The sequence below is a fragment of the Dermochelys coriacea genome, chromosome 10 (assembly GCF_009764565.3).
Source record: "Dermochelys coriacea isolate rDerCor1 chromosome 10, rDerCor1.pri.v4, whole genome shotgun sequence".
Taxonomy (NCBI): domain Eukaryota; kingdom Metazoa; phylum Chordata; order Testudines; family Dermochelyidae; genus Dermochelys; species Dermochelys coriacea.
The window spans coordinates 26212668-26225171 of NC_050077.1; the positions used below are offsets into that span (position 1 = coordinate 26212668).

Below are 12504 nucleotides of genomic sequence, written 5' to 3' on the forward strand. Positions count from 1 at the left end.
ACTTCATCAAGATATTAATTACTATGTTTATGTATACCCAGATTCTGCAAAGACATACACGGTGATTTAGCTTTACAGTTAACTCTATGGACTCGTTGTATGCCTAAATTGTTTGTGGGAGTGTGTGTGCACATGCGCTGGATTAGAGCCTTAGGACAGTAAATTTTTCAGGGTAGGGACTCTCTCTTATCATGTATTTTACAGCACCCAGAGCAACTGGGGTCACACTCCTCATCAGGAGCTGCTAAGAAAGACACCAAAGACTAAATAATCCTGCATGCACTTTTTTTTTTTTTTTTTTTAAAAACCACTTCTTATTGCTTGGCATACTGTTCTGAGACATGAATTGAGTCCGCCTTCCTCCACTGTGAAAATATGGGAGAAATACATGCAGTTATTTCATTTAATGGCGCAACTTGCTACTGCTAGAGTTTTAGGACTGAAAGAAAAAAGTTAGAAAGAAAGAAAAAAAGTTCTTTTTACAAAGATTTTCATGGAACTTTTCAACAAAACAAAATGAAAAATTTGGGGAGTATTTTTCTCCGTCTTTCTGGAAAAAATGGGGGAACCCCCCAACAACTGAAATGTAGTCCAGCTCTAGTGTGTTTGACATGGCCAGCATGTGAACCCCCGGGCGGCTAGCCCCTGCCCCCACCCCTTCTGCCTGAGGTCCTGTCCCTACTGCCCCCTCGTACACCAGAGCCCCAAGCCTCCCCTGTGGCCGGAGGAGTCCTAGCCTCTCTGAGCCCCAGACCTGCCCACCCTGAGTCCTGGGCTGCCGGCCGGCTGAAGCTGCCCCTGGCCGCCAGCCAGCCCAAGCACTGGCCTGAACCCTGGGCCGACCTGAGCTACCCTGGGCCACTGGCCAGCCCAACCCAGCCTTGGCCACTGGCTGGCCCAAGCCCTGGCCCAATCCCGGGGCTGCCGGCCAGCCCAAGCCCCAAGCTCCAGGCCACTGGCCCAAGCAGAGCCTCCGACAGCTTCAGGGGAGAGGCAGAGTGAGGGTGGGGCCTTGGGGCAGAGCTGGGCAGGCCCACAGACTGGGTTAAGGGAAATTTAGCCTCCGCTGGTCTATTATATCTGCTGCCCATGGTGTTTGGATCAGCCATTTCAGCAATTATATTCTCTGACATCCTTTACACCTCTGGATTTCACTGGGAGAAGAATGAGGGCATTTGTTAGAGTGACTTTGAATGAAGGATTTGCTGCTATGGAGAGGTGTGTATACTTCTGGTTTATATTTATGAAAAATAAGCTAATAACATTTCTCCTCTTTTGTATACATTTTATATGGCACTTCTCTTTTGTATGTCTGAAAAGACCGATAGAGCAAATAAAAATGACTACTTGATTCATTGTAACCTTTGAACACATTGTCTAATAAGGAAGATTTTTGGGGTGCTCTCAAAATATATCCATATATCTGTTTGCATGCTACAAAGTTGTATCTGTCTGATTTTGAAGATTATTGACTTTGAGTAAGAACTCTCCTCTGCATAGAGCAGCTTTTCCTTCTGATCATCATCTTAGGTTTATGACAAACCATTGACATGGAATAGATAATTATGTCACAAACTCTGCCTTGAGTCTGCGTGATAGGCACTCTTAAAATAGGTTTCTTTCAGAGAGGTAAATCAAGATTGATTGGTGTTTGACCCAGGAAGACTCCTGAAACTCAACGTGAACTACATTCAGCAAGAAAAGAAAATCCCTCATAGGCCCCAAGATGTATACATTTCACAGCTGTGTAGCTACACCAAAGAGAGCCTCCAGTGTAGATGATCTGCACTGGTTTAAGCATAAATTTGCACTGGTACGATTTGATCCTGGTAAGCAACTGAAATCAGTTGACTTCAGTCATTGGCTCAGATCCATAAGCAGAAGATAAGGTGGCAGCATGGACAATGCATGGATGCAAAAGTGTGTGCTTCTGAGTGACTCACATACACATTAGTCTTTCACAAATCTTTTGAGGGAAAGAGATGCACACATCTGAGATATCTATGCTCTCAGATGCCATACCTACTGAAGCATGTTGAGTTTACAACTTTATATAATCAGATGCTTACTGCACCTTGTGCTCTATTGGAAGGAGATAGTCAGAGGTAGCAATGATTTGGCAAAACACGGTAAGTGTTTAATCCATATTTAAGTTGGTACTTACTCATGAGGTAGCAAAAATGCTTAATTCTTGGCATTAAATTTAAATTTGATTATTTTGTTACTGGATGTAATCTAGAGCAGAATGATAAACAGGATGTATCATACTGTTACCCATCAATGTATTTTGGTAACATTAGAGTGTCTATATATTATGAAATAGCAAATGTTTTGCACATAGTGAGAATATTTTGTCTGGCCATCTTAAAGCACTTAATGGACATTAAACCACACAACACATCTATGGGTGACCACAACCAGTATTTTGCAAATGGGGACACTGAGGCACAGAAGTGAGACATTTGCTCAGTAGCACTTGACTCGATGGCAGAACTGTAAACAGAACCAGAAGAGCTGGCTCTTAGGCTTGCTCTCTGACCACGGAAATATGCTCTCTCTTACAAGATGTGTAGTCACAGCTGCTCTTATTGCTCATATTTTCAGTGACTTTTTTTCCTACCCGCAAGATACATATAGCTGAGCCATACACTACCTGAAAGTCATGTATTGCAGCAGTTCTTCCCCTTTCTCCCATCCCCCCATTCTGATATGGATTAAAGAAACCCATGCCACTCAGACCTACATTTGGAAAGGTTAAAAAAAAAAAACCCAAAACCCACAAGTACACTTCATCATGAATTAGCTGGAAAAAAGAGACCAACAAAAAAAAAAGTGTTCAAAATGTAAGAAAACGTTTATTTTCAAACACTTAGTCTGTACTTCCACATCCTCCCCATAAATAAGAGTCTGATTTGCACCAAGGGAAGTCTTTCCATTCCTGCATGCGACAACGATGCTGAGATTTTCAAAGCTCCTAGGAGATCTGGATACTGAATTCCGATTATTTTCTAAGAAGTATTCAAATCCCTTAAGGAGGCTTTGATGACTCTTCCCCCCTTCTCCCCCCCCAACAAATCCATCTTTTAAAACTGTTTTGAGAGGTACTGATGAAAAGGGCTAAGTAATTACTACTTAGCGATCAAACATCTGCAGGCATTCACCTGTTAAGGAAGAACCAGAGCCTCACGATTAAGATTGCTCTCAACTGCAGTTCTCCAGTGCCCCAGGGCATTGCTGCAGTGCAAAGAACCCCTGCTCCTGGCGTCATGCACAGGGGCAGGGAAGTTCCCCCGTTAACGCTGCCGTGAGGACACTGGACAGGTCCTTCAAGGAGGGCCATGCCAGGCCTGCCACGGACAGGCTGGAGGGAGAGCAGGGCAGACGGAGAGCCAAAGCAGAGCAGGAGACGCCGGCAGGGCTGAGGGAGCCAGTGCAGAGGGGAGGGGTGTTTGCAGGATCCTCCCCAGCGGCGGGAACCGCTCGCAGCCAGGAAGCCGGCGGGGCTGCGAGCTGCCGCCCTTGCATCTGGCCGCTACGCGCTCCCAGGGCTTTGGTCCCCGTGTCTTACAACACGTGGCCAACGCGCCCCTGTGCTCCCGGCGGGACTCTGCGGGGGCGGGGAGCTGTCCGTGGTGCTGACCCGCGCACCTCGCCAGGGCAGTGGGCAGGTCGGGCAAGGGCTGGCCCAGAGCGGGCTGGCCGGGGAGCTGCCCGGAGCGCGGTGGTGGAGGAAGCGGCGGTCCCGCCCGCTGCCGGCCGTGCTCCGGGGAAGGCGAAGGGCTGGGGCTGCAGGCGGGGAGAGGCGCTGGGATCGCTGGCAAAGCGAGCCTCCCGCCCGGCGTGGCTTGGAGGGGACCGGAGCCGGGGCTGCGGGAGCTGCCCGGGGCTGGCTCCTGGCGGTAGACTCGCGCTGCAGCGGCTGGGAAGCTCCCGGAGCGGGGGCGAAGGGGGCCGGATTGGGCGCAGCAGGGCTGGCCGCGCTCCGTGCCGGGGCTGAGCGCTGGGGGTGTCCCCGTCGGACGCTAGGCAGCCGGAGACCCAAGGCAGCAGCACCATGAAGATCAAGTTAAGTGGCCTCGCCGTGTTCGTGGTCCTGGCTGGCGTGTTAAGTTTCATCTTGCTGGTGGTAGCTATAGGGACCGACTTCTGGTACATCATCGATGCCTCCAAACTGGAGCCGTTAAACAATTCCTCCGCGACGCTGAGCTCCCACTCGGGACTCTGGCGGACCTGCAGACGTGAGTACCCCTCGACCTCCTGCAGCCCTCTAGGGATCCGCAGGGCAGCTAGACGCAGTGTCCTTCCAGGGGGCTGGGAGTCAGTCTCAGGGCAGGGACCTTGGGGACAGATGTTTAGTCACAACAACAATGTCCCCATCCCTGACACTGCCTGGAAAAATCTCCCCGGCACTGGTTCTCCGACTCCTGAAACAGTGGCTTTCCCCCCGTTAATGAGAGTAGGTTTATTAAACACACACAGTGCCTAGGTATTGTTATGACAATTACACGGACTAATAAGCACAGTGGGGAAGATTAAAAGCCGGAGTTGCATCTCTTTATCTGTATTTAGGTAAGTGAGAAATCTCACCAATTGATTAGGTGGCATATGTCCCAGAAAAACTGCACTAACTAGACACAATAGGCAATAAGAGAGTGAGGCTATGAAACTTTCTAGCTTCTTAACATAATTCATTCCCCCTCTCCCCCGCCAAGATTTAGGATTTACAATAATACTTCTCAGAAGAAGTGCAAACATGTATTTTTATGTAACTAAAACTTAAAAAAATACATTTTCATCATAAATGCAACCAAAATTAAGAAAGGCAGCTCATGCCTTCTAGATTAAAATGTAAAATTGTGTGGTTTAAATGCTTGGACTTGACACGGGGGGATACTTAAGCCACTTTTGTCTTTTTCTTTAGATAAAAGGAATAAATTGAACTTTAACCCCAAATGGTGAGATTTAAAATGACCAACAGCAATATTTTAAAGAAGGATATATGTTAAATTGAATCTTGGAGCATATTTTACAGCCTTGGTCTAGAATGCAAGGCTGATAAAGTCCTTTCCTGCTGGGATAGGATTTTCCATTCTATTTACCTTCTCCGGGCATGCAAATCACCATGATGTCTGAATTAATTTAAATAAAAAATAAGAATCACAGAATTAAGCCCAAACAGTGATTAATGTGTATCAAGCGGGGAGGAGAAAGGATGTTGCCTGGATATGAAAAAGCATTCAGGTGGGATTTTCAAAAGCATCAGGGTTGACCGTTGCTCCCATTCAGAAAAATCTTGGCCCCATTGAATTCAATGAGCATTTAGCCCTGCTGAAGTCAATGAGAAGGATTTCACCCAGTGGGAACACATTTAGGCAAGTACTGAAATTCTCACCCTCACACAAAAAGAACTGATTAAGGGGAGGACGTAGTAGGAGCTGTATGTGCATGTGGAGGAGAACACACGCTAAAGTCTTCTATTTTCATTTGCAATACTAAACTTTGCATACTATTTTCCCCCTTCTCTATCAGGTAGGAGTAAATGCTTCCCTTTGATGAACCCTTTCTGGTACAAGAACAACAACATGACTGCTTCGCACAAACAACTCTTAAGTGAGTAACTTTTATATTATTTGCATGTCTTCACCCCCCTGCATCATATGGGATGAAAGCAATGACCTACGTCTGGAATATAATGTATGCACTTTGGGGCCGTGTTTTCACTAGGTGTATACGCAGCACCTAGCACAGTAGGGCCCTCATCCCTGAGCAAGGCTGTAAGGGGCTGCCACCCAGAATTAATATTAATAGCTCAACTGATGTCAGGTGTGTTCCTAAAGGACTTCAATAGGATCAGGACTGGACCTAGGTGATTGTGCATCAGTGTATGCCCTGAAAATATCTTCAGTACTGACAATGGGAAGTGCACAATTTAGGGCTTGATATTGCAAGCTGCTGAGCACTTAGTGTAAGGTAACAAACACTCTCAATTCAAATGAAGTAAATAGTTGGCTGTTGCTCAGGATGAAAGATCTGCTAGTGATATTTTACTATTAGCAACTATTTCTTAACCTCTGATCCAGGATAAGTCTGTTCTGTGTGCATCAGTTTCCTTGTCATTTAATCTCTCCTGTTAAGTGCTTTGAGAACTACACATGGAAATAAAACCACACCACATGATTACAGAGTTATAAGGAGGATTCAACAAAGAACCACCACCTCTTGTGTTTTTGTACCTGGCATTGGCTGCCCCATCAATCCTTAGAGATACTGTAGATATTGTAGGAGAAGGCTGATTGGACCAGCAATTCTCTTCTGCTGCTGCTCCTCCACACTGAAATCTCCCAAATGTTTCCTTGGGGATTGGAGAACAACAAATAGCAGCATGGCTCCCAAGTGAACCATGCTACCACAAAAGAATGTTGGGCAGTAGTGCAGAGCCACTTTGCTTGCACACAAGCTTTATTTGGCCTGACATAAGGGGTAAAAGTAAATTTTCTCTTACAGGGGAGGGGGCAGCTTTGCCTGCCCTGGAAAGGGCAGGATCTCGGGCGGAAAGGGCGGGACTGGGAGGCATTGTCCCCCAGCCAGCCCACCCATGCCACCAGGAGTGACCGAAAGGGCCTGGGGTAGCTGCTCCTTTTGCCCACCCTCATCCCTGCCATTGGTGGCCTGGGAGAGGCAAAAGGGGCAGGGATGTTAAATCACTGCTGCAGCAGGGACGTTAAAGCACACCTGGCAGGGCCACCGATGGGGGGCGCAAAAGAAACAGCGACGTTAAAGCACTGCTGTGGCAGTGCTTTAAGCAGGGTCCTTTAAGTCAGCAGTACGGGCTGGTACAGGTGACCACTTTTTATCGGTATGCCGTACCGGCCTGTACCGCCTTACTTTCACCTCTGCCTGACATCTGTAGGATTTCCTAGTGAATCTTGCGCATTCTGCAGATTTAGAAGGCCATGCAGCCTGTCTAGTCTTCTTATGGGCCTAATCCTGCAAGGTTCCAAATGGCTCCAATTCCCATCAACTTCATTTGCACCTTGCAAGATTAGGTCCTGGGCAGGCTGGGAAGTTGCAAAGCCCCTCTTCTTTCCAATCCATTACAATGAGTGGAAAGCAGCTCCACAAGATGAGAGTTTTTTGACCTGTTTCTTGGTGTGCTGGGAGGGCAGGATAGGGCCTGGTGCTGATAGTGTCAATTGCAGACAGCATTATTGCCTTCATTACCATACAGAAATGCTTACCACAAGTTATTGACTGTTATCGTTAGATGTAGACATCATGGCACTTAAGACAAAGAGGATAGGCCTATATATATGGCAGACAAGCATCTGGTGATTGGCAAACAAAGGATAAGTTGTTAAGCTTTCGAAAGCTTATGCTCAAATAAATTTGTTAGTCTCTAAGGTGCCACAAGTACTCCTTTTCTTTTTGTGAATACAGACTAACATGGCTGCTGCTCTGAAACCTGTCAAAAGATAAGTTGTAGGTGAATTTTTTTAAAATGTCAGATGTTTCTGCCTCTGAGCTACTGATGTTTGATTTAAACTGTACCCTAAAGTGCAGTTTTCTTCACAAGCCTTTAGATGCTTTTATTAAACAGCAGACTCAGGCAGGATGTCTATTTCCCATAGGATTTTTTTAAACCAAACAAAAAGACAGACTGCCAATCTTAACTAGATTAGTTTTCTTTATGTTGGCATGGCATTCCAGTTTGCAGTAAAGTCCTCTGGTGAGTGGGTATTTGGGCTCAGTTCTTCAGTCCCCCAGATTCTCTTTTTTCACCTTGTGTAGCAATTTATACATGCACAAATCAGTTGTAAACTGGTACTGCTCATGCTAGTCATTTTTCATAGACGTAAATGATTATGTAAAGTGCAACGTAGTGGAGTATCAAGCCCATTGACGTCAGTGAGAGTTTTTTGCATACTGTTTAGACATACATACTGTTAGAGCTCTGTATTTTTCAGACATGCAAAACAACATGAAATAGAACCAAAAAAGGTATTAAAAATTATAAAACTCTCCCCACAGCAGCATCATGACTAGGAGTGTTGGGCAGCTGCGTCAAATTTGAGTAAGTGGCATTGCAGCCTGGCACAAAGGGTCACAATGTCTCTCAGGTGTGGCCCAGCTGTCTTTCTGCCATGATGACAGGGGGCAGCCAAGTCAAACTTGAGTAGCACTGAGACCCCATGCACCAGGTTGCAACTCCCAGAGTACTGGGTTGGAAAGGAGTTTCCATGGAAGACTCACTCTGCAATCCTGCACCAGGGCAGGACCCATCCCCACACCCCCTACATGCATAAAATGAAGTAACATAAAATTCCAGAAAAAAAAATCTAAAAAATAAATAATTTCACAGGGCTCCATATTGCATCTTCTCCTGCAAAATGTTCAACTAGCATCTATGTGCTGCTTCATGGATTTTGCAGCATGCAGATTAAGATTAAGAATATACTTGGGAGAATTGAAATATTAAGATCCCCAAAGCCCCTGCTAGCTGTAAGCTACAGAACAGATAAAAACATATCAACAGGTACCACATGTCTTTGAGATACAAGTTTGTGTAACAGGAATTTTATATATGGCTTGCATACTCCAGCCTGGGAGACACTATTTTAAAAAGTGGGGTATGGTTATCTTTCATATGCAGAAGCTGAAGGAGACAGGGTGAAGATTGAAGCAGCTATCTTTATTTTGCAACCACTTGAAATATCAATGTGGTGCCAACAAGTCTTTCCCCTTATAAAATATCACTATACAAAAGTAGATCAGTGACCAGCAAAGTCCAACCAGATGATCTACTATAATGAAATACACTGGCCATAATAAGAAGCTATTGCAGTTTCTACTCACCAAGACCTGTAAAATGGTACTCAGTGACCACCTGATCATATGGTAAGAGAATGCAGTTGTTCAGTACACTCCTCTCTCACCCTAAGGGTGAAGCTTTTATGCAGGTAAGGCTCCATTCCTACAGCTGTTATAACACAAGCAGCCTCTCAGTCCAGATCCCATTCTTCATCCATTGTCCCACGGTGCCCATCTGACTTATGGCCAACAAGTCTTTTGGCTTCATCTCCTGCCTTCCCAGGCTATGTTTGTGTCACCATAGACTTCAGAAGCTTTTACTTAGATGGGAAGGGATAGCAGGCAGGCGTGAGGTGTCCAGGGAGTGCGTACATGGAGGTATAGGTCTGGTCACAGGTATGAGGAAGCTGGATGGGCCTTGCACATATTAATTTGCATAAGGTCCTTCAAAACCTATGGCCAGTCCTCAGCAGACCTCACTGAGTGACTCATTAGCTTTTCTTGTATGGCAGTTCCGCTGCTCATAAGTTTAAATACAGACTGTACATTGGAACATGACAGCAAAAATGCTATGTGCTCTTATAGCGGGTTGGGGGACCCTAATGAAGGGCAATGCCTCAAAGCTCAGTGTGTAGCAAGTACCCCAGAAATCTGTGCGCACTTCAAGTTGATTCATAGTAACCATAGTCTTTGCTCCCTCTACAAATTCCAGAAACTGCAAACAAACTGGTCAAGCAGGGTTTCATTTTTGACTAGTTTAGGATGACACCTTCTGCCCCACCAATGGTCCTTCCATTTCTGATTGAAGGCAATAGTTGTGTCCTGGGTGCGGATGAACCACTCTAAAAGCCAGAGATCAAGAACCCAGGTATCCCCTGGCAAGCTGGACCCAAATCCTACAGCAAGGATTCTGGTTGTGGTGAGTCTCCAGTATAGCAGATTGGGAATTCAGCAGAAGCTGGAGTTAGATTTAACCATGACAACATATAAAGCACTGAGCGCAGTAAGCCTTGTGCTATTGAGCTTACACTAGCCTATTGTTATTGGTGTTGCAATAGCAATCAGAGCACTCAGATAGGATTGGGAACCCACGTCCAGTGCAATGCAGGCATGCAGGCAGACCGAGTTCCATCCCGAAACCTCTACATGTTGCATGTTCAGTATGCACAGATAATTTATAGGGACAAAACAGGCTTCACTGCAGTTGGAAGGGGGAAGCAGGAGGTTTAGTCAGCAGACGATGTGGGGAGGGTTGGGTCTTCACACTTTGGAAGACATAAGTAACAAAGTGATTGGCTGTTGGCATTTAAATGAGGGTTTACAGGAAACTTCCCAGTGAAATGAACTGGACAGTTAACACCTCAGTTCCGGTGTTTCAGCTAGTTTAGGCTGTTTTCAGACCCAGAAAAGCAGTGTAGTAGTTGGCACTTAATTCACATTTGGAAAGTTATTTTTACATTGTGTGGGCTAGAAGTATAATTTAGGCAACAAAGCTCAGATTTCAAAGCACAATTCTTCATCAAGAACAGGATTCTGCAGCCACAGAGTTGTAGGATACAAGGGGGTTCTGCTTATGATTAGACAAGTCTTGTTGGCTTGGAAATAAGAAAAAACAGGTCTTCAAAACTGTCAGGAAATGAGAGAGAAAGAGGGGACGGAGCGGATTTGAATAAAATTGGCTTTATAATGATGGTTTAGACTTAGAGACTATTTGCGTATCTCAAAGAATATTTTTTTCATTCTAATTTAAATCCCATTTCTAGAAAAAAAAATGTAGAATGGCCACTATCTTACAGAGTGGCTTACATATTTTGCTTGGACAGTAGCAGTTTATTAAAAATGACATGCTCATTGGTTAGCCTGATGAAAGAGAGCCCAGTTAAAAGGACTCATTCCAATAATTCCAATTCGTTTAGTTTAGAATATAATACGAACTGAGTTTACAGGTTTTGCATTTCAGCACAATTAGACTTTATAACTGCATCTATGCAATCCATTTACTTGGGCTCCACACAAATGCTATAACTTGCCTGTAATAAATATAAACAGTTTATCCAGAATTGACTTACAGTTAAGTAACTCTAAGCTGGTAAGGTTGGCTGATTAAATGAATTGGAAAACATTTGGATACAGATTCATGTGTGTTTTTTTAAAAGGCTGTTGTTGCATCAACTAGATAGGCAAGCAGCCTTAAGGGGAGCACCAGTGAAGTATCAGCTAGAGCAGCAGTTCTCAAATTTTAGCAACCTGAGGACCCCCATTTTGATTTAAAATTTTTCAGACCCCCAAGTTGCCCCGCTCAGCCCCTGCCCCCGTTCCATCCCTTCCCCGAAAGCCCCACCTCTTCTCACCCCCACTCCACCCCTGCCCCTCCTCTTCTCCACCTCCCCTTCCCTCCCAGTGTCTCCTGCACACCGGGGAACAGCTATTCCAGGGTGTGCAGGAGGCACTTGGAGAAAGGGGGAGGAGTTGATCAGCGGGGCCAGCAGCCCCAGACATGATTCTGCTCCGTCCCCTGAGCGTGCCCCATCCCCACTCTGAATAAGTCTCTGGTTATCAAAGTCTTTCAGTGTCAAGGATTGAACTGATAAAAATAAAGTAGTGATGCTCTCCTAAAGCTCCATCCACAAACCTGCTTCCTCAGAAGCCAGATGCCATGCACAGATGATTGGGTTATTAAGAAGTACTTCCCAATCTAAAGCCAATTGATGTCAACTGAGACACTCCCATTCACTTCAATGGGCTTTAGATCAGGGCCAATAGGATCATCCTTCATGTGCGTACAGCAAAAGTGAAATATTTATCAACACTGACATTTTAATCATCATTGTCAGGCTTCAGTTACCACGTGGAAACCATACAGGCACAGTTGAACCCCACTCCTTACATAGCCCCTTTCCATATACATCGCTCATCACAGGGATCCTCACAATGCTAGAAAATAGCTCCAAATACCTACCTAGGCCTAGAGAAAATAAAGGTCAGAGAAGTAATGTCTTTCAGCCATTGCCCATTCTAGAGCCTAGCTCTAACAGAATCATTTTAAATTAGAGCTGCAGCCAGATATGAACACCCATGAGCTTTGGCAATGTGGGGTTCTGGATCTGAAAGTACCAGCTCCCCCTCCCCCAAAGGGTTATATCTTCCATAGGTAGTGAGCACAGCATGCCCAATCCATATGGAAGACATATTTCAGATTTAGCAAGACAAATAATGACTATAAATCCTCCATGAGAAAGAAAGTAGAGATTTCTCCCTCTGTGATCCTCCATCTCAAATAGTCCCTCACACAGATCACAGCCCTAGAAGGCAGAATTCTTACACAGAAAGCTGCAGCACACTGAAGTTGCAGCTACACATACAACTGGTCTCAAAGTGTTCAGATACCGTTTTTTTGGTTTCTGGCTGGGTATGGAACTAGATGTGTCAAGGCGGCCTGGGAAAAGTCTGTGCCCTGGGCATGAATGAGAGCAGGAGTACTGGTGAAAGCGGATGTGTTAAAAGCTTTAGCATTCCCTCCCACAGATTTCTAATAGCTCACATCTCCTAACCGCTAGTTTCCTTTACAAAGGGACTCTGCTTACTGTCTGCTTCAGATTGAGTCCTGACAACTTGGAAAGATCGGGTATGTAAGCCAAAGCTGTCTGTGCTGCCAGTGCCATTATTCAGGTAATCACCTCACATCTTGTTAATAGG

General features: G+C 45.3%; 1 protein-coding gene across 2 annotated transcripts in view; it reads left to right on the forward strand.

Annotated features, from left to right (window-relative positions):
* The first annotated feature begins 3781 nt into the window (after positions 1-3781).
* The window catches only part of TMEM114 (transmembrane protein 114), a 29566-nt gene continuing 20843 nt past the window's right edge, over positions 3782-12504 (forward strand). For both annotated transcript variants that reach the window (XM_038420075.2, XM_038420077.2), the window contains exons 1-2: positions 3782-4242; positions 5534-5610. In XM_038420075.2, coding sequence (XP_038276003.1) covers positions 4055-4242; positions 5534-5610 — 265 coding nt within the window. In that variant the 5' untranslated portion in view covers positions 3782-4054. The remainder of the gene's footprint in view (positions 4243-5533; positions 5611-12504) is intronic.